This window comes from Nelumbo nucifera, chromosome 2 (assembly GCF_055504915.1).
Source record: "Nelumbo nucifera cultivar China Antique chromosome 2, China Antique-T2T, whole genome shotgun sequence".
Classification (NCBI taxonomy): domain Eukaryota; kingdom Viridiplantae; phylum Streptophyta; class Magnoliopsida; order Proteales; family Nelumbonaceae; genus Nelumbo; species Nelumbo nucifera.
Genome location: NC_142650.1, coordinates 11,140,111 through 11,162,739, shown reverse-complemented (window position 1 = coordinate 11,162,739; position 22,629 = coordinate 11,140,111). Strand labels below are relative to the sequence as shown.

At 40.3% G+C, this 22,629-nt stretch overlaps 2 protein-coding genes and 1 pseudogene across 4 annotated transcripts; 2 read left to right on the top strand and 1 right to left on the bottom strand.

Annotated features, from left to right (window-relative positions):
* The first annotated feature begins 3,397 nt into the window (after window positions 1-3,397).
* On the top strand, window positions 3,398-16,764 carry UBA1 (ubiquitin-activating enzyme 1). Of its 3 annotated transcripts, none has more exons than XM_088897366.1 (7): window positions 3,398-7,533; window positions 7,815-8,179; window positions 8,728-8,945; window positions 12,803-13,597; window positions 14,264-15,132; window positions 15,230-15,662; window positions 15,990-16,764. In XM_088897366.1, the coding sequence occupies exons 2-7, from the start codon at window positions 8,035-8,037 to the stop codon at window positions 16,584-16,586; spliced, it is 3,057 nt and encodes a 1,018-aa protein (XP_088753492.1). In that variant the 5' UTR covers window positions 3,398-7,533; window positions 7,815-8,034; the 3' UTR covers window positions 16,587-16,764. The 3 variants fall into 3 exon arrangements, with proteins under 3 accessions (XP_088753492.1, XP_088753491.1, XP_010257066.3); XM_088897365.1 differs by having other exon boundaries at window positions 7,791-8,179; XM_010258764.3 differs by lacking the exon at window positions 3,398-7,533 and having other exon boundaries at window positions 7,615-8,179.
* A 763-nt stretch (window positions 16,765-17,527) lies between these two features.
* LOC104597300 (protein VAPYRIN-LIKE-like) lies at window positions 17,528-19,738 on the bottom strand. Its single transcript, XM_010258765.3, has 2 exons — window positions 18,590-19,738; window positions 17,528-18,054 (listed from the first exon to the last, which is right to left on the bottom strand). The coding sequence occupies exons 1-2, from the start codon at window positions 19,586-19,588 to the stop codon at window positions 17,605-17,607; spliced, it is 1,449 nt and encodes a 482-aa protein (XP_010257067.1). The 5' UTR covers window positions 19,589-19,738; the 3' UTR covers window positions 17,528-17,604.
* A 202-nt stretch (window positions 19,739-19,940) lies between these two features.
* On the top strand, window positions 19,941-22,354 carry LOC104597301 (phenylalanine ammonia-lyase 2-like; annotated as a pseudogene).
* Window positions 22,355-22,629: the final 275 nt, after the last annotated feature.

Sequence of the window (22,629 nt, the reverse complement as noted above, 5' to 3'; positions counted from 1 at the left end):
CTTTCTTAAGATCCTAAACTAAAAGATCGGTATGCAAATTAGCGTGTCAAATAAGGAACCTTCAATTCGTTGACTTTGACCAGCTTTATTATTACATCCATTCCATTTCAGGTGTAATAAAAAGAAATCAAACAAAAATAAATAAATAAAAGAAAAGAAAAGAAAATCAAGCAATTCAGTTAGAGTTCAGTCTAAAATTATGGAAAAATTCCCGATTACTATCTTATACTGTGTGTTTAGTGTTACTTTGCTTCTTGAATTTTAAAATACGATAATTCAGTATTCAAACTTTCAAAATGTGACAATTAATACTTAATCTACTGTTAAGTGACATCTAAAAAGGACATAAATGCCCTTCCAATGTCATTTAATTTTCTTTATCAACATTGACAAAAAAAATTAAAAGTCCCAAATCCTTGCTTCTTCCATTCAAGAAAGTTGGAGTCACCCGAACACCCACTCAAACGTAACCCCAACTTTTTTGAATAGTTGAATGGAAGAAGCAAGGCTTGGGACTATTAATTTTTTTGGTCAATGTTTGCATAGTTGATAAAGAAAATTAGATGACACTCGAAGGGCATTTGTATCTTTTTAAAATATCACTTAACGGCTGATTAACATTTAGTTAATTGTAGGTGTTGGATTGTCACGCTTTGAAAGTTCGAGAAATAAATTATCACATTTTAAAGTTCGGGGACCAAAGTGACACTAGACCCAAGGTACAGGGTACTAATAAAAAAATTTTCATAAAGTTATAGATAATTGTCATCTATATGATAATCATAAACTAGTCTAATTCCTAGAACAAGTTCTAGCATAACGAAACCAGAATTAATTCCACATAAACTGATTCTAAACATCCATAACGGAACGAAAAACCACGATTATTAGTATGTTGGCAATGACAATAGGCAAGAGAACATGATCAATTCATAACAGCCCAACTCATGAGCGAAGGTACCTCAGAATTGTGCAAGCTTGAACCTACTGAAGACGGATGTTGTTGTTAGACCTGTTCATGGGCCGGGCCGGGCTTTCACTCTGTATTAACAGATTTTTCTAAGGCCCGAGCCCGAGCCCGAGCCCGACCCAACCATCGAGCCTACAACTTGGGCCTGAGCTCGGCCCTCATAAAAAGCCCGAAGCCTGGGCCTAGGCCTGAGCTCGAAATTTAGCCCATACTATTACTATTGTTGAAGCGGCTGAAGAGAGAGAGAGAGAGAGAGAGAGAGAAATTATAAAGAAAAAAAATAAAAAATGTATATATTAAATTATAAATATATATATTTCAATAAATATTGTATTATTTATATATTTTATATAATATATAAAATACACAATGTGTATTTTATAAAATATATAATGATGAATCAGGCCAGGCCAGGTTTTTTTGATAAATCTCGAGCCTGGCCCGAAATACAATCGGGCTTACTGTGTTAGGCCCAAGGTCAGGTCCGTGGGCCTAATTATATGATCAAGCCCAACTGGGATGCGAGCCGGGCCGGACTAGGCCATCGGACTACCCGGCCCATGAACAGGTCCAGTTATTGTAGTGCGTTCTATTAAAGCTATGCCACAACAAATCTGGAAAACAACAACACATCACGCCCTTCCGACTTTGAGATGATTTATGTTCATCACCTGCAAGCTCAATGGTCAGAGGAATAGTGAAGTCAGTTGGACTGGGTGTTGGCTTGAATTCACAAGATGCAATAGGGATCTCTTCGGTCGTCCTCAATAATCGATGCTTGTCAATAAGAATCTGGCAGGATAACTCAGAAATAACTGCTTGTAGTGGGCGCTTCGTCTGAAACTAGGAGGGGAGGGATCGAAGTGGCAATCGCTACAATTGGTTATGTTTGCCTGATAGTAGAAGGCGATGAACAGGGGGTGACGAATGGTTGGGGTAATTGAAAACTGGTGAAAAGGGGAGAAAGACGATGCTGAAATGAAGAGAAAAAAATTGAGAGCTAACGAAATGTTGATCGGTTATGAGTGGGAATGGGGGAAGTGTTGTCGGTGGTAGCTCTCTATTCGTCGTCATGAAGACAATGAATGGAGAACCAGAGATGGGGGAAGAAGAAGAAGAGCTAGCTAGATAGATAGATAGATAGGAAGAGAGAGAGAGAGAGAGAGAAAGAGTGACCGGAGGGGAAGGGTGTTGCTGCCGCCGCTGTTCGGTTCAAATGGAGAAGAGGATGAAAAATAGGTCTTTTAAATATTATGGTATAATGACAGTTTCATAATTTTTGGAAAACCCAAGGGTGGTTTTTGACAATTTTTAAAGACAGGGTCAAACCAGGGTTCTGGTTCAAGGATGGGGTTTGGGTCAAAACATGTAGGGTTGAAATGGATTTGAGTGCAAAGAGGGTTTTGTGTGTGTAGGCTAGCGAGATTGACTAAAAAGGAATCTTTTCATATGAAGGGGTAAATTGAGGGATTTTGGCTGAAATTGGGTAGAGTGTGGTTTTCAAACATTTTGAGTTGATTGGTAAGGTTGGATTGGCCCAAATGGGCCCATATTAGGTAAATCTGAAAAGGAATTGATTCGGTCGATTTAGAGCCTCAGAACGAAATCTATGTGTGATCGAGTGGAAAACAGAGGCAGTTTTGCATGAATTTTTATAAGGTATGGTTTTTGGGCAGTCTGAGGTGATTGGTAAGGTTAGATTGGTCCATCTGGGCCCGGATCTGGTGGATTTAGAGCCTTAAAATGGAATCTTAGTACGATTGAGGGTAGATAAAGGTATTTTTGGGTTGAAAGTTCATACGTAGGGGTTTTTTAGCATTCTAAAGTGATTGGAAAGGTTTGATTGGTCTAGATGTGTTTTGATCAGGTGGATATTGGTTATGAGTGCTTTAGGCTAACGAGAGGGGTCGAAATGGAATCTTTGTTTAATGTGAGGGTAAATAGGGGAATTTTGGGTTTATATTTTATGGGTAGGTGTTTTGGTGTGTCCATAGTCTAACTATGGTGTATGATCAGCTCAGAGGGTCAAGATCGTAGAAATTTGAGTCAATAAAGGGATATGAAATGGAATCTTGGTTTGATGGAAGGACAAATGGAGAAATCTAGGATTGCAAATTTATGGGTAAGTGTTTTGATGTATCTAGAGTTTAATGGTGTGATTTGATCGTTTTGGATGTATCAATAACAAGGGAATCTGGGTTCTAAATGTTTAGGCTAACAAGAGGAGTTAAAATGAAATCTTTGTTTGATTGGGGGGTAATAAAGGAATTTTGAACTGAAATCTTATAAATAGGTATTTTGGGGGGTCCTAGGTCTAATGGTTGTCTTGTCTGAGGGTAAAAGTAGGGGTCAATCGAGGCCATCGAATAGGTATCGGACAAGTTTAATGGTGGATTTAAGGGTTTTCGGGGTGAGATTTAATTTTTTTTTTTTTGGGTGTTTGGACATTTCAAAGAGATCGGAATGGTCCGATCAGATGTTCAAGGTGAATTGGGGTTCAGGCGGCAGACTGAACAAAAATCAAGTATAACAAGGATAACTACAACCGGTTAGGACAAGAAATGAACTTCAATAAATCTAGCATTTATTTCAGTTCCAATACTTCGAGGTGACAACGCCACTTAATTGCATCTTATCTCAATGTTACTTTCATAAAGCAAGATGATAAGTACTTGGGCAATTTCATTCTAAAGCCTCGCGACACAAATCAGAGTTGGTCTTTCTTCATTGACAAGATGCAGTAGAAGCTCTCTAGTCGGAAATCTCACACTCTATCTTACACTGGTAGAGCAATTCTCATCAAATCTACACTAGGATCAATTCCTTCTTACTTTATGCAAAGTACCAAAATCTTAGTTGCCACTTGTAAAAAATTGAATAGTTTGGCTCGTGACTTCTGGTGGAGAGGTATTAAAGAAAAGAATTGTTGCTACATACGAGCTTGGTCTTGTTTCAACTGACCAAAAAATGAAGGCGGTTTGGGCTTTAGAGATTCAAACCTTATCAACTTATGTTTCTTGATGAAGCTGACTTGGTGTTTCTTAAGAGAAGAAGGAAAGCTGTCGGTGCAGGTCCTAAAATACAAATATTTAAAGAACCCAAATTTCTGGTCTATCAATCCGACATTCACATCCTCTTTGCTTTCGAGAGATCTTCTATCTTTGTAGGGAAGATATGCTGAAAGGCACTTACTGGTTAATTGGTAATGGGTGGAGCATTAATGTTTGCGATGATCCTTGGTTACCAACTGCACAAAAGGCTGCAACTTGGGATAGGTTGGCCCAAACCCAACCCAAAAAGGTCGGATTGGGTTGGTAAGGGTTGATGCTTGGGTTAGGGTTTATGGTTGAAATTTATGAACCCGACTCTATAGTACATATCATATATAAATATATGATTATATCATACATTGATTTGTTTAGATGCATGATAGTTGTATAGCCACCACCACATACTATCATTTATTTCATTTAAGATAGTCACTTCCCTTAATCCTAATTGGAAATACTAAATTATATCATACATTGGTTTCTTTATCTCTTCTGTTTTATTTGTCACCCATAGCTTGCTTCCCATAAAAGATCTTTTATAAGTCACAAGTCATAATAAACTATAGACTATAGTCATTTCAAACACTTTTCTTCCCTTTAATTTTGTACTTAAAGAACCAATAAAAACATCAATAAACAAATACTAATAAAACATAGAATTAATATATGTGATGAAAGTTGAGTTAAGATCTAAGATTAAGATGTTCATGGTAAGAAGGTTGGGTTGGATTGGGTTAGGGTTGAAGAAATTTAATTAGGGTTAGAATTGGATAGATCGGATTGGATTAGGGTTCAGATTGGGGGTTTAAAACTTAAGATTGGACTAGGGTTGGCCTCAGCCCAACCTAACCCAGTCCGACTTGCAGTCCATTCTACACACAACCACAAAGCTACCCCTCTTACTTCAAACACCAATATAAGGGTGGCCACTCTTATCAACCCAAGTACCAATACTCGGAGAGATCTGGTGTGTTCTTTATTTGAGGCTGATTCGGCGACTGCCGTTTTGAAGGTAGATATTCCATTCCATGACTTATCACTACCAAATGCATTAATTTGGATGCTAAATCCAAAGGGTGTGTTTACTTGCAAATCAATTTACAAGCTACTATTACATAACACTTCTAGTACCTCACCTCAGCACATGGCCACTCTTATCTCTCTTGCCAAATCTTCTGGAAGCTGAACATACCATCACCTCGTATCCACCTTTTTCTTTTTGGCGATGTATTGTCGGAGCCCTACCTATTAAAAAAGCAATTCAGAGATGTTGGCAATCTATTGATCCCACATGCGTTATCTATGGTTACGAAGATGAGAGTGTTGAGCATTTGCTCTTTTCATGCCCAACGGCCCAACAAATTTGGTTTGCCTCTAACATGGGGTTAAGAACTGCAACCCATATAACTGAAGCTTTCCTCTCTGGATTGAATGGTGGTATAAGTTAGAACTTGATGGGTTTAAAATCTGGAAGGAATACGTGACGGATACTTATTTGAGAATGCCACTTTTGATCATATGCGTGTTATTCAAGCGACCCGGTCTCTATACAATTCCTACCTCAATCTCTCCATTGGACAATTGCCACCGCTTTCGGTTATAGATGCCCCTCTTATCCCTATTTATTGGAGCAAGCCACCCTTTGGAAAAATTAAAATAAACGTGGATGCAAGTTTTAAAGATCACCGGCGTGTAGCTGGTTGTACTGTTCGGGACCATAATGGAAACTTCTTGTTTGGTCAAGCCTCTCGTATTGAAGCATCTTCCCCTCTTGTTTTTGAGGCACAAGACTAGGCCCCCCCAAGTTGGGTTGGTTCAAGCTCAAGGTAGGCCCCCCCAAGTTGCACCCCTAGACCCAAAGAACCAACTTTGGTTGGCTGGTGTGGAGCTGTCCTGGATTGGCGTTGTTGGAATTGGAATTGACTTGAAATAAATACAAATATACTTTGATATAAAGATTTGAACCCAAGTGCTCATGGTTACATGGACCATGGTCTCACTTAACCATTGAGCCTAAATTGATAATTGTCTTCAATTTAATATTTAAATGTGTATAATAGGTAATGTAAAAAGTAATATTTATAAAATTGAAATTACAATGATAAGTTTTAAACTATATATTAATATATTACGATAATCTAGGATTCAATCAATAAAGGCAATATAGGTTTTGAACTATATTATTATTATTATTATTATTGATGAAATTCAAGTTTAAACTTTTATAAATTTACATCTATGTTATATAAAGTGGATGCTTGCTTTAGCTTTGATCCACGTAATGCAAGTTAGATTTGATTATACAATGTTAACTATTAATTTTAATTTTTATTTGCACACATGCATGATAGATGCCTTTACATTAATCAATCTTATTTGATTCTTAATTGAATGTTTATTTATTTATTTTTAAAGAAGAATGTTCCATTAAGTAAAGAATAAATACCATGAACAAACCATGGAACCAATCTGGATAGAATAGGATCTAGTTCTAAAAACCTAGAATTAGCCCATATAAAGTAGGTTGGAGGTTGTACCTTGAAATTGAATAGAACTAAGGCTGCATTTGGCATTCCTTATTTTAAGGATTTATCAGGATCTGATCTGCTCTTCACAAAGTGCACCTCACACCGACCTCACAACATGTTTCAACTGTACATCTGGAACATCTCCCCATAAATTAAAAATTTACAAATACAAAATGTCTCGGATGTACAACTGATACCTGCTGTAAGATCGATACGGCACTTTATAAGGAGCAGATCCAAACTTGGATTTGTCTCTTTTTAACTGTTAGTTGTTAAAAACTGTGTTAATGAAAACATTTTAACTGAAAAAGGAGATAAATCCTTAAATTGAAGAATGCCAAATGCAGCCTAACCCATCCTCCCTCCTATAATACTCCTGTCATGTAAACCACATAAAATGCAATACCTCCGTGCACGGATAAGTCATATGCTTGCTTGGTGAAAAATCCCAAGAGCCCAAATTGGCTGTCAGTCATTTATTTGAAAGGTTGTCTGCTTCAGCCCTTTGAATAGCTTGTCCAAAAAGCAGTTAACTAGCTTAGTAAAATAGCTTAAGCCGTATCTTCAACTCAAACCTGCCAAGCGGGTCCTTCAGTTCAGCCGGTTAAGCTGTTATCAAACGCCTTGGCTGAAATAGGACCTAGAAGAATCCATTTCTTTAACTCGTCTGATCTCTGACCGCATGCTCCAAGCCAACATCAACGCAATTTCTCCTGTCTCTCCCTCTCTCTCTCTCTCTCTCCAAAGAGAGATGAACCGACTCATCAGAACCTCTCAGCTCAAAACCCTAGTAATATGAACTCATAAAGGGACGATTCAAGAATAAGAGAAAAGATAGAGATAACCGAGATATCACGTAGAAATAGATTGCCTGAGAAGAAAACCAGAACAAATCAGAAATTAAAAGAAAACTTGGCTTTCGTCGTCTCTCTTCCTTTCTCTTACTTTCGGAATCCAATTCTTTTCTGCAACCAAGTTCTAATCGGTACGTTCTTTTCTTTTCTTCTTTGTTAATCACTCTTATCTCTCTCTATCGATTAATCTTCTTTGCTTTGTGATTCTCTTGATAAACCTGGAAATCATGGCGTGGAGGTTAGGGTTAGGGTTAGGGTTAGGGTTTTCATTTTCCGTTTTGACATCGGTTCTTCTCGGATTTCTTTTTGGAACCTCTTTCAATCTCAGTGTCTTGAATGTTTTCCTGTTGTTGATCTTTTCAATGGGATGCGGCGGGCTTTTGAGCAGTTTATTGCACTATATGCTTCCTAGAAAGAGAGCTGTTGGAGGAGAGGTAGTAGACGACGACAATCACACCACGGAAACTTTGTTCAAGAAGCCTCGGATCGATTCCTTGATCTCATCGTCAGCTGCCACCGGTGCCGCAGCAGCCACGGACAACAACAGAAATAACAACTACAGTAACGACAACAACAACATCAACAACAACAGCAGCAACCACAGCGGCAGCGACATCATTAGACCGCCAACCATGGCATTGGATGATGGAAATCCGCCGGACATTGACGAGGATCTGCACAGCCGTCAGCTTGCCGTTTATGGCCGGGAGACGATGAGGCGCCTCTTCGCTTCTAACATTCTCATCTCAGGGATGCAAGGCCTCGGAGCTGAAATCGGTGTGTCTTCTCATAGATCTTTTCCATTCCGCTAGATTTTGACTTTGACATTGGATTTTTACGGATATTATTGCCTGATCTAGTTATTGGTTCACTTGTTCGTGCTAGATCTTGGTTATTCTTTGTCCCCAGAGTTAATTTGTTTAATAGTTTATACTCCCTTTGCATCTACGTCTGTTTTCCATTAGCCTGTTTGTTGGTCGGGATTCTGTAATCTTGTAGTTGTGTTCTGCATAATATTTTTGTTGGGTGGATGTCATTGTGGGCTGGGTAAAGATCATTTCTTGATATATTACGGTTGGAGTCACGCTAAGAAATTCCTCAAGGGTCAGGAACTGAAGTTCATGCCATGATTCTTGATCCGTGAATTAGTACTTCTACCACCATGGCCATAAAAATGTAGTCCTTTTACCATTTTGGGGGTTTGTATTGAATTTATTACGAGACAGAGTTCGTGGTTACATCTGTTCAATTTTCAATTCTACCTTTCTGTTTTTTTTTTTTTTTTTTTTTCTTGGTGGCCTAATGTAACCTTTGCTTTCTTGCAGCAAAGAACCTTATTCTCGCTGGTGTGAAATCTGTGACCTTGCACGATGAAGGGGAAGTTGAGTTGTGGGACTTGTCCAGTAACTTCATTTTTTCTGAGGATGATGTGGGGAAGAATAGGGCTCTTGCTTCTGTCCAGAAACTGCAGGAACTGAACAATGCCGTTGCGATTTCTACTTTAACCACTCCATTGACTAAGGAGCTACTTTCTAATTTCCAGGTACTTTTACTAATATATTTTTGCTTAGAGCTATATCTTTCTTACTCATTGCTTTGCCCAATTTTATCAAATTCACCATCTTGAGTTTGATCTACTACTATTATTTGTGATGACTATTCCAGAATTTTTTGAGTTCCAAAGAAGTTGTAGTTTCACATTTTTTGGTCTTGAATGATCTGGTTTGTGCAGTTGCGTTTAGATTTTTTACCTAACTTGTTCTGCACTATTCTACCTTGTCTCACCGTCCTCTTTCGCTCAACTTCTCATCCACTTCTTATATATTACAGTCTTAATGGATAATTAAATTTAGAGAAAAGAGATCCACCATCCACATATGCCATTTATTCATTTGGGAAAGTTGGATTTCTAAGAAATCTGGTTAACTTGTGGTGTAGAAAAGTGTCTTAAGTGTATAGAAGTTCAAGTTGTAGATATTTATAACATTATAGGCCCAATAGAACTAAAGGGGTGTACTCCAGCAAATTGTTTTTTTTTTTTTTTTTTGTTGAGTCCCAAAAACAAACCAAAACCAACTGGTTGGAAAATAAATTGGTTCATAAAACAAAACACAGAAAAGATGCTCTTAGGTTGTATATGTGTTTTCTGTCTTCAAAACTGAAACCGAAAATGAGTTCTTGAATTTCTGGTTTGAAGAACATGTTTTCATTTAATGATCTCATTTTGATATCATGCTTTTTAAATCATATGATATCTGTACTTCAAAATTTGTTTTCATTTTAAAATCTATCATTTTGATGGTTTCAAAAGCATGAATGGGTTTTTAAAACAAAACTAACCTGTTTTTGCTTCTCAAAATAAAAACACTGTCTAAGAACATGTCAATCTTTTTGTTGATGTGACATTTTTAAAAGTAAACGAAAACAAAAGCATTCATGTTGTAGAACACCTAAATGGAAAATGAGTTTCTGTCTAAACTGGGTTCACATTATGCTCCATCTTTATTTTCCAGTGAATAATGGATACATTACACTGCTACATATTCATGTAAAGAAAATGACTTAGTTGTAAACAAATGAGGTCAAATTACTGCATGCATTTCACTTGTTTGCGTTATTCTGTTAAGTACAAAATTATGAAAGCACTCTGAAGACAATGTTTGGAAAGTGCAAATTGTTTTCAAGTTGATATAGATGAATATAAAATATGTAGCACTCTTGGCAACTAAAAAGGAAGCTAGTGGCCAAGTCATATCTGGAATGCCTTTGATGCTTCAGTTATCTTTAACGAAGGATATGAAGAACCCTATGGAATTATTACAGTTGGGTGGAAGAAGTTTATATATTTTCTTATGTGTTATATGGCTGATATAGATCAATAAAATTGGAAAGAAAATTCTGTGAGATGGTTACAATGCATACTATGCTCTATATAGAACATTGGGCAAACAAGAATGTAACCATTATAATATGAAGTAAGCACGATAGAGATGGTTAGATATATTTAGGCCTTGCAAGAGATGATGGTATTGGATATCAGTGAGCACCAGGGAGTCTCAGTAGTTAATAAGTAAGGCATGTGTTACAGGGTGAGCAATGTTTTCAGTTTGCATTACTGGTTTTGGTTCAGTTTTTTTTTTGGTTTTTCAGTTTTTCATGAGCACCCCTAAATAAGGAGTGTTGGCTGAGATGATTTGATGACAGGAATGGTGACCAAATGTGGTTCCAGTGGAAGAGTGATTTGATGCTTATTGGAGGCTTTGAAACAGCTAAGGGTTAGGTGGAAAGGCCATTGTTTTGAAAAGGTGATGATGATTTTGTAGGTTGATGACTTCACAAAAATATATGGCCTGAAATAGGTACATACAAGGATTAAAATATCGATATGAAATGCCCAAAGCAAGGTGTATCGTATTGGTATCGCTGTACCCAGATATGTTTTGATACACCGATACACATTTTTTTCAATGTTTAAAGGCTCCCAGCTCTCTTCCCCAACCCCCTGATCATTACAAAATAAAAAGAAAAAGAACAAATAAAAAATGATGAGTATAGGCCATGTCAATAATATGTATCGGGTGTATCAATATTTTAATCCTAGGGTACAAAATAGTGGAAGAAGATTCATGCAGCATAATGAGATATTTTAGATAGGGCCTAGATTATGATGATGTTATTATTAATTCCAGAATCCGAATATCACTTGGAAATTTCCTGGTTTCACTTTGTGAGCATGTAACTCCTGGCTGTTCTTGAAGCATTTGTTTTATTTCAATATGGTACCTGAATGGTTAATATCTTATTGGTTGAGGTTGCAATACTTGTGAAACTAGTCACCTATTAATGGTTGCTTGACAAAGTATCGGAAATTTCACATAGTTAAGGCGTTAGCCAACGGATTCTGATTTATATCGTAGAATTAGGTGGAGCTTGCAACCTAATTATTGTTCATTACTTTTTAATATGAGGCATAAAAGACAGAAATCATTACATGAAGATTATGCCTTTTTTTTAATGTAAATAGCAGTGAGCAGTGGGGGATAATAATACAGTGTTTCATAAATGACATGAAAAGTAAAGGATTATATGTATATTTTAGTGCAATACTCTCATTTTTGGAAACAGAATTATGCCTAAACAATTGCTGTAGAGTTGTACGATAAATAGGGCTGTACATGGGTTGGTTTGGTTCTGTTGCACATAGGTCTGTCAACCAAACCAAGCATATCGGGTTGGCTACCATGCCAACAAAACCAACTGAAAGGAAAAAAATCTGGCCTGTAATAGAAATTACTGGATGGTCGATTCAGTTTCAACCAAACCAAGACCTCTTATTCTTGATTGGACTTGGGCTCATGACCCACGTAACTTTTATCCGTTCCTGGTGATAAACTTATCTGTCAAAACTTCCCAGTTCACATCAGTCATTGCTAATATAGTTCCAATGAAAACATTCTTTTTTAGGTACAACTGTACAAGCATAAGATTACTGATTTAATAAATGTATTCCAAGATTAGAAAAGTGATCTGCTCAGACACAGATCAGCATACGAAGTTATTGTTCAAAACACAGTAGTAGAAGAAAAGGTAATAAAAGAATACATATCAGATATAGAGTCAACTTATCGAGTTATTGTTGTACTGTCAGCATTGCAGAGTTCAGACCTGTACATCGCACCATGCCTGAGGTCTAAGCCTAAGGTTTCAGACTTGATTTGCACACTTTCACAAATAGGTCACAAAAGAAACTCCCTTTCTTTCACGTTTTTCCACGTAATGTTATAAAAGGGCAGCCGAAGAGGGAATTGGGACACGTGAGAGATGATTCGCTTTAGCAGTTTTTCCAGTAGTATATTACATTTAGTCGGTTTGGGTTGCTTTTACTTAGGTTTACAAACTCATAACCTGCTACAGAACCTATCAGTTTGGTTATACATATTTCTAAACCAAAACTGACCAAGTTAAGTTAAAAACCAACCACATTGGGTCAAGTCGGGCTTGTTTTTGCCCTTGCCTTTCTCCCCCTCTTCTTTTCTCACATATTTTAAAATGAAATAGGATTGTAAGATAAGACATTTGTCATTATCTTAAATGCAATTATACTTTCATCAAACGTCATTTCATCATCTCAGATTTGTGTTTTCCATCTAGCACTGCCCTCCAAGGGGCTGAATTGCCGACTTTGTTCATACACTTTGCTGCAAAAATAAAAGGGTGATATCCACCTTACAATTTATAATTGTATATAATAGCTTATCTTTCTGTTGTGCGTCTATCTCTAAAACTTCATCCTTTTTCTGTCATTTTTTTTCTTGTTAAAAAGTAAAGGTATTTACTTGCATGTGCTTATTGGTTCACTTGTTTTTGGAAATCACACCTATTAACATTCTAATTTTGCAGGCTGTGGTATTTACTAATATTAGCTTGGAGAAAGCAATTGAATTTGATGATTACTGCCATAATCATCAGCCCCCAATCTCCTTTATCAAGGCTGAAGTCCGAGGCCTTTTTGGTAGTGTGTTCTGTGATTTCGGCCCTGAATTTACTGTTTTTGATGTTGATGGGGAGGAACCACATACGGGTATAATTGCATCCATCAGCAATGACAACCCTGCACTTATTTCATGTGTTGATGATGAAAGGCTTGAGTTTCAGGATGGGGATCTGGTTGTTTTCTCCGAAGTCCAGGGCATGACTGAATTGAATGATGGGAAGCCAAGAAAGGTCAAGAATGCTAGGCCTTACTCATTCTCTCTTGAGGAGGACACTACAAATTTTGGTGTCTATGAGAAGGGTGGCATAGTCACCCAGGTGAAACAACATAAGGTGCTGCACTTTAAGCCATTGAGAGAGGCACTGAGTGATCCTGGTGATTTCCTTCTGAGCGACTTTTCCAAGTTTGATCGTCCACCGCTCTTACACTTGGCATTCCAAGCACTAGATAAATTTATATGTGAGGTCGGACGGTTCCCCATCGCTGGATCAGAGGAGGATGCTCAAAAATTGATATCAGTGGCTTCTAAAATCAGCGAGAGCTCAGGGGATGGAAGAGTTGAAAATATTGATCAGAAGCTTCTACGATATTTTGCTTTTGGCTCCAGGGCGGTTCTTAATCCCATGGCTGCCATGTTTGGTGGTATTGTTGGACAGGAGGTTGTGAAGGCTTGCTCTGGAAAATTCCATCCACTTTTTCAGGTGAGGACCTCATTAATTCTTTTTTAGTTAGAGCAGAAACTGGTGTTAGTTGATTTTGTCACCTGGAGACCATTTGATTACAGCTGAAGTGGCTGAATTGGAAAGCTTATTACTTTTGCCTCTTAGTGAATAAGCTTTTAAGGAGGTTGTAGGCTCCTTAATGGCTGAAAATGAAGTTGGGTAGATCACTATACCCATGAACATTCATTATTTACCAACTGAAACACAAAACAAATAAGTCTTTCAGTGAATCAGTTCAGCTATTTCAGCCGTTACCAAAGGACCCATCAGTCTAATCAGGATATTCTCTTAGTGCCCTGAGTGTAGTGAACTCACTTTGCCTCTTACTTCAGTTTGATTTGACCAATGTTTTGAAAACTGGGCCAGACATGCCAATTAAACTTGGGTTTGATGGAAACTAGACACATTTTCTGGTCATTGACGGTTGGGGTAACTGGTATCTTTTGAGGTTGAACATGAAAACTGGGAACTGGTCGTTTCCAGTTTGATACCTGATTTTCTTTTCTAAACATTGGTTTTGACATGCACAAGTGCAGTATTCATGGTGGGACAAAGTAGTTTGTAAGTTGCAAAATTTCCAAATATGTGAATTTTAGTTTCATGTTTTCTGGGATTATCTGACATTTTTTTATTTATTTATGACAGTTCTTTCACTTTGATTCCGTTGAATCCCTCCCTACTGAGCCACTGGATCCCATTGACTTCAAACCATTAAATTGTCGTTATGACGCACAAATTTCAGTGTTTGGAGCCAAGCTTCAGAAGAAACTAGAGGAGGCCAAAGTGTTTATTGTAGGAGCTGGTGCACTAGGATGTGAATTCTTGAAGAATGTAGCTCTCATGGGAGTTTGTTGCAGTAGCAAAGGGAAATTAACCATTACAGATGATGATGTCATTGAGAAGAGCAACCTGAGCAGGCAGTTCCTCTTTCGTGACTGGAACATTGGACAAGCCAAATCCACTGTTGCTGCTTCTGTTGCTGTTTCAATAAATCCTCGCCTTAATGTTGAAGCATTGCAGAACCGTGCAAGTCCTGAGACCGAAAATGTTTTTGATGACACATTTTGGGAGAATCTGGATGTTGTCATCAATGCACTGGATAATGTTAATGCCAGGTTGTACATTGATCAGAGGTGCTTGTATTTCCAGAAGCCACTTTTGGAATCAGGAACACTAGGTGCCAAGTGCAACACCCAGATGGTCATTCCTCACCTGACTGAAAATTATGGTGCTTCAAGGGACCCACCTGAGAAGCAAGCACCCATGTGCACAGTTCACTCATTCCCACACAACATTGACCACTGCTTGACATGGGCTCGTTCTGAGTTTGAGGGCTTGCTTGAAAAGACCCCAACTGGGGTAAATGCCTACCTATCTAATCCCAGTGAATACACATCAGCAATGAAGAATGCAGGTGATGCTCAGGCCAGGGACAATCTCGAACGCATTATTGAATGCCTTGACAGGGAAAGATGTGAAACATTTCAAGACTGCATCACCTGGGCTCGATTAAAGTATGGAGCATGATGATTATTCTCATTGTATCTTAGAAAAGTTCTCTCCCAAGTCCTAACATCACACTTGCTGATATTGTTCTTGTTATTTAACCAGGTTTGAAGACTACTTTGCTAATCGTGTGAAGCAGTTGACTTTTACTTTCCCTGAAGATGCTGCTACTAGTAATGGAGCACCTTTCTGGTCAGCACCCAAGCGCTTCCCTCGCCCATTACAGTTTTTGGCTGATGATTCTGGCCATCTTCACTTTGTTATGGCAGCATCTATATTACGAGCTGAGACATTTGGTATCCCTGTTCCTGACTGGGCCAAGGATCCCAGGAAATTGGCTGATGCTGTTAATAAAGTGATAGTCCCTGATTTTATGCCAAAGAAAGGCGTGAAGATTGTTACAGATGAGAAAGCCACAAGCCTCTCCACTGCATCTGTAGATGATGCTGCAGTTATTAATGATCTTATTCTGAAGCTGGAAGAGTGCCGGAAGAAGCTGCCTCCAGGCTACAGGATGAACCCAATACAGTTTGAGAAGGTATGCCTTTCTTCCCAAGAGCAAACTTTTTAACTTTGTGTAATAAGGAATTTCACTGCCCTGCTCAATTCTGTTGCACATTTTCTTGCTTATTGCAAACCCCCCTTGAGAACCAACCTGATGTAATCTAGTTATCATGATTACCTGTTCTTGCGAAAAAAAATTCTTAAAGTTTCTGCTTTTAGGTGAATTGTACATCTCCAGTTAAAGTAGGTTCGTGGGTAGGAGTTTTCATTTCCTTTTTTTTTTCCTAGTCTCTTTATTTTCTTATTCCCTTCAAATTAGGAGCTGAACGTCTCAAAACTCACTACATTTCCAAATCTGCAGGATGATGATACCAATTATCACATGGACCTGATAGCTGGGCTTGCTAACATGAGGGCAAGGAACTACAGCATCCCTGAAGTGGATAAGCTTAAGGCCAAATTCATTGCTGGAAGGATAATACCTGCCATTGCAACTTCCACAGCAATGGCTACTGGCCTTGTATGCCTGGAACTGTACAAGGTTTTGGATGGAGGACACAAACTGGAGGACTATCGCAACACCTTTGCCAATCTGGCCCTCCCTCTCTTCTCAATGGCAGAACCAGTCCCGCCCAAGGTGATCAAGCACCGTGACATGTCTTGGACCGTGTGGGACCGCTGGATCTTAAAGGATAATCCTACTTTGAGGGATTTGCTACAGTGGCTGAAGGACAAGGGGCTGAATGCTTACAGTATCTCCTGCGGCAGTAGTCTTCTTTATAACAGTATGTTCCCCAGGCACAGAGATCGAATGGACCGGAAGATGGTGGATTTGGCCAGAGAAGTCGCTAAGGTGGAGGTGCCTCCTTACAGACGCCATTTGGATGTTGTCGTGGCCTGTGAGGATGACGATGACAATGATATTGATATTCCTCAAGTTTCCATTTACTTCCGGTAGATGTGTCCTAGCCAATTCTGTCTGTTGCTTCAACTCTTCGGTTATTTATGAACAAGTTTTACATAATTTGAGAAACTCATATAACTAATTGAAAGCAACAACGATTGCGTTACCTATAGCGCATGTATTCACAATGCATGTAATTTTATTTGTTAGTTTATTACTGGTTTTGCTGAAAGGATTTTCTATTGCATTGTACTGACAAATTTAGGTTATATTCCATAATTCGGGCAATGCATGTTTGTGGCGGATACCCGAATGGATGGATGGATATTCTCGTTAGGGCATTGTTATTTCTCGTTGATTCGCTGAATTTTTAACTCCACCCGCCCCGAGAAGGACTAAAGTCCGTTTGGTTCGCATGACCTGGATGAGAAAATAGTAATATTCTTGTTTGGTTCGCATGACCTGGACCAACAGTCCGTTGTTTTTGGAGAGATGCTGCGGCAGTGAGGAAATTTCATCGAAGGGTGGACTGTTTTCATCTCCTACCTCTGCAACGGTCCAAACGCTGACCACCTGTATCTTTCATCTCTGGCGAAGGTAATGTTTCCGGCGGTTATTGTCTCTGTCTTCTCTGGCGAAAACAGAGGTTATTGTCTTCATCTTCTCCGGCAAAGACAGCATGGACAAGGACATGTTAATGTTTTCGTTTCCGGTGGTTTCATTTCTCAGTGACGTGTTTCTCCAATGAAGGTAAGGACAGGTTATTGTCTGTCTTCAGATCTCTGGTTCAACTTTGTCCACCCTAGATCTGGCCAGAGACGTGTTTGCTCTAGATCTGGAGTTTTTGCCATGGATTTGTTCCAAACCTGTTCCTAACCCCATGGATTTGTTTTAGTTATGCAATATTTCTTCATCCCTTCATCTCATCAACCAAACGCTAGAAGCATATTCCGAAGGATAGTAGGTCTCGGCAAACAAACACATAAACCAAAAAATGAGAATAAATTCTTCCTTTCTCATCTCATCCCTTAATTACGTAGGATGATGGCTTATTTACTCATTTCCTATTGTTTTATAACATTGTTGAAGATAAGGAGGAAGAAGAAGAAGGTAGAGAGGATGAAATTGCTCCCCTATTGACGAGCAACCGTGAAATATCATCATATCCCATTGCTCTAGCCATGTAATGAGGGGTAGCACCCCTTTTGCTCTTGGCGTTAACATTGGCTCCGTTGTCAATCAATACCTCAACAGTTTCAAAGCTGCCGCCCTCGACGGCCAAATGAAGTGGTGTATGCCCCTCTGTGTCTTGGCAGTCGACGTCCATCCCAAATTCGATGAGCATCTGCACAACATCCTTGTGTCCCTTAATGGCTGCCGAGTGAAGAGCTGTCAAACCGTATTGATCATGATACTTCATGTTAGCCCCTTTCTTCAATAGCCACTCAAGGTCCATGAGCTCCCCGCGTCTAGCCGCCGTTAGCACTGCTTCTCCTCGTTCAAGGATCTCGACGACTTGTTTCTGCATTACGACAGCACCTAGTGAGAATTACGAGGTCATGAAACTCCGCTTCCGAATTCCGATTACCATGGGTTGGGTTATCTGTATTAGTGTGCTTTGGACTACAGCCTTGAGAAATATCATTAATTAATTAATGGGTGGAACAAAATGTGTCAAAATGGCGAAGATATAGAATTTTTTTTTTTTTTTGGGGGGGGGGTGTCTGGTTTTTTCTTCAGAGGAAACGCAATAGGCAAATAGCCAAATTGTCGGTACGTGTGGTTAAAATTTTAAAAAGCAGCAGCATTCAGACGCTGATACAGCTTGCAGAATTTGTATAGTTGTAGATCCCAATTCCAACCCGGTTCTTGGGTAGTTAAGACTTAAGAGGCCCATGCCCAGAGCCATACCCCACAGGCAAATAGGTTTATTGTTGTTGAAAGCTTGAAGCAACCTGAACATTCATTCATTCATTCGAATTCTGGAGCGAGTCAACTATGAGTATGAATCGTTGGAATTGAGTTAAATGTTGATGGTATAGGATACGTAAACTTACATATCCCTTGTCTCGAGCCACATCAAGAGGACAGCGGCCACGCACCGCGGTCGGGATTGAGAGGTCGGCACCCATCTTCATGAGCAACGCCACCATCTGATGGTCCCCATTCGCGGCCGCCCTATACAACGCCGTCCGTCCATCATGGCTCCTGGCGTTCTTGTCGGCCCCCGCCTCGATCAACATCTCGGCACACCTTATGTTCCCCCTTCCCGCAGCCAGATGCAACGGTGTTCGACCTTCTCTATCTCTGCAGTCCAACGAACCTCCCCTCTTTGGCATTTCTTCGATCAACCTCGGGAGTTCCTCCGATCGATCGAATGCCGCTGCCACATGAATTTCCGTCCAACCCTTGGACACCCACCTTGACTCTCCTTCGGCATTGAGGTTGTCCAATTTCACGCGTACGTCGGTCTTCAACCCGGCTTCTACAAGCAAGCCAATCATGTGGTTTGAGTTACATGACTCGGTGGCTGCTTGGAGGAGAGACTCAGTATCTCGAGGTGAGAGGTCGGCAACGACGGATTTTTGCCGCTTGATTAAGTTCCTGACAACGTCCATGTCGCCTGCGGAGACGGCGCGGTGAAGAAGGAAGAGACCCACGTAGGCAACCTTGAGCTTGAGATCGTAAGTGGACAAGTGGGACCTGGAGGAGAACCAAGCGTTGATGGAGTCGGGCTGAGCTGGGTGCGATGGGTTGCTGGAGAAGTCGGGGGCCAATGCGGTTCTGATGAGGAAGCGGTCGGAGGGGGAGCGAGGAAAGGAGGAGGGGAGTTGGGTTTGGGGTTTGAGGATCACCTGGAAAGTGGCGTAGGATGAAGGAAGGATGAGTCCACTGGGCGGGTTCACTAGGAATTTGTGAGGGGAGGAGGTTTGCACTTTGAAGGCTATTGGAGTGGTAGCACTGAGAGACTTCAATCGCACGTTAGCGCGGCATTTGCACCCTAATACGAACTCTATGCGCACCTCTTGCTCCGACACCTCTACCAGTCTCTCCATATCACACTGCAAAACGGAGATCGAGAGTTCGTTTCAATCCAGACTTGCCGACCGATCACCGATGTGGGAGGGAGAGAGATTTGAGAGAGTGTGATAGACGGACAGGTCAGAGTGTTGATTTTAGCTTTGAAGTGATAAGGGTATGTTCAACTCATCCTTTTATGATTGGATTATAATATTGGTTCATCAGCGTAGATTTTAGAGTCTGGACAATGGATGACGAATCAAACGACTGTTATTGGGGGTGTGCGGTACAGAAAACAGAGAGAGAGAGAGCGTCGGTTTCCCTTAGCTTTCTGCCAATGTGCCATGCGTCACGACGTGGACCACTGTTTCTGGCTTCCGGTATAAGGCATAGCCGCATAGGGATGCTTTTTGTACTCATCGCTCGTGATTCGGCTTTTTATGACAAGCCCACTCAATAATCAAATATTCTGGTTTAGTTTGGTTGGGTCCGATATTATCATATTGCTGCGATACTATAAATACGTATAGGAGTGTAGGCACCATCCAATGGTCAGAATCGTCTATCTGGATTCTGGAAGGAGGAGTTGAGAACGGAAGATCCGAAGATGGGGTTCATGTTGCAGAATGGCTGGTGGAATCTAGTGATTAAATAGCATAAAAGAAAGGAATGGAGTTGGTTGTTGTGCCAAAACAAAAGAGGACACTCATTATAAAATGGGTTATGCCTGCGGTGATGGGTCATGGGTTATCACTAGAATACACACATGAGAACAGCAATATATAGCACAGAAGAGCAGTTCTCAATCAATCAACACGAAATATTGAATTATTGATTGTCATATACGGATAGATAGATAATTCCTCCAGCGATGCATCACATGGATCCTCGGTGAGAATATATTTGACCGTCTGAGGAATGTAGTAAGAAGGTGCACGCTTTGACCATACGGTCCAGAATCCAGATGATTTTGGTATATAGACTAATTAATCAATGGGAATAATTTTTGTTTGGCTTATAAGTTGGGGAAAATTTGCGATAGGTAACTGTACTTTAGGCCGAGTAATAATTTAGTATCCCAACTTTAAAATACCACAATCTAATATTTGAATAATTTAAAATTTGTCGTTAATTCATCGTTAAATGGTATGTGAAAAGATAAAAATTGCCTTTAAAGTATCACTAATTTTTTTTTTATTAACCTATCCGCTAAAATCAAAACCAACCCTATGAAGATCATATTCACACTATCACAGAGAACCCTGGGAAGGTCAGAACCTTGGGGAGTGAGTGATTGGAAGAAGCTCCGGTTCCTGTTCACTAGGCCCGCCTTCGGCGTCGGCTTCATGATTACTTCTCAATGGTTGCTCGTCGAATGTGGCAGTGGCGGCCTTGGCAGCGGCAGCTTGGATGTCTTTGAGCGATGAGCTGGCCGGCCGATGTTATCGGGAAAGAGAATCTTCCTTCCAGTTACACCAAAGCGGCAATGCTCGTTCTCACAAACACGCTGATGCAAGGTTACCCTGGGATAAGGTGGGAGATACTGGAAGCTATGTCAAGCTCATGAACCAAAACTTGATTCCTAAGTTGCCTTTGAGAGGGACTATCACCGCCTCCGGTGATCTCGTGCCACTGTCTTACATTGCAGGCTTACTAACCGATAGGCATAACTCGAAAGTAGTCACTTCGGATGGCGAAGAAATCAAGGCCTTGGAGGCACTGAAGTGAGCTGGAATCCCTTCTCTGTTTGAGCTGCAGGCTAAGGAAGGTCTAGCTCCGGTGAATGGGACTGCTGTCGGTTCTGCTGTTGCTGCCACAGTTTGTTTCGACGCCAATATATTGGCTCTCCTTTCTGAAGTACTCTCGGCCTTGTTCTACGAAGTCATGCACAGGAAGCCCGACTTCATTGATGCGCTGACCCACGAGCTGAAGCACCATCCCGGCCAAATCGAATCGGCGAACATCATGGAGTTCCTTCTGGATGAGACCGACTACATGAAAGAGGCAAAGGTCTGTCACGAGAAGGACCCGCTTACAAAGCCCAAGCAAGATCGCTATAAGCTCAAGACCTCCCCTCAATGGCTTGGGTCACAGATTGAAGTGATTCGCATGCCGACTCACTCTATCGAGCGACAAATCAACTCTGTTAACGACAACCCATTGATTGATGTGGCTCGCGACATGGCTATACACAAGAGGGAATTTCCAAGGAATGCCAATCGGGGTCTCGATGGATAACCTCAGGATCGCCATTGCAGCCATTGGGAAGCTTATGTTTGCTCAATTCTCCGAGCTCGTCTGCCATTACTACAACAACGGATTGCCTTCCAATCTGAGTGGCGGGCCCAACCTGAGCCTCCACTACGGGTTCAAAGGTGCGGAGATCGCCATTACAGCCTACTGCTTGGAGCTTCAATACCTGGCCAACCTAATCACCACGCATGTTCAAAGCGCAGAACAACATAACCAGGATGTCAACTCCCTCGGTTTGATCTCCGCAAGGAAGAGAGGACAGAAGTAGGGACTGAGCTTCTGAGTGAGAGCACATAGAGATAGAGAAGATAATCAACAGTGTGTTTCTGGGTAAACGCCGACTTCTAGGTCAGTAGAGGGAGAAAGAAGATAATCAATAGTGTGTTTTATTTGAAGGGTAATTTTGACATTTTAAAAAATATTAAATCTCACGGTTCATTAACGGTAGATACTAAATTGTCCTATTTCAAAAATTCGGGTACTAAATTATCCCGTTTTAAAGTATAAGATATCTATCAGGAATTTGCCAATTTGGGTTGGATAGGTTGATCATTGCCGTAGCTACTGTTACTGTTGAATTGTTGTAATGCTATCACGGGTTGAACCGCTTGACCCAAATACATTAATTGTTGACCCATCAAAGATTTAAAAAAACGGTTCAACTCTGCCAACTTTAAATCTGGTTGGGGGTGTCCGGGTTTGGGTTGGGTTTGCGCAAGTTGCACCCTCGGGTGGGTATGGATAAATAGTTACAGTATCACGTGGGGATGGTTCGCCTTCGCCGGAGATCGGCTTTTATCGTGACAAATCTGTGCCCACACCG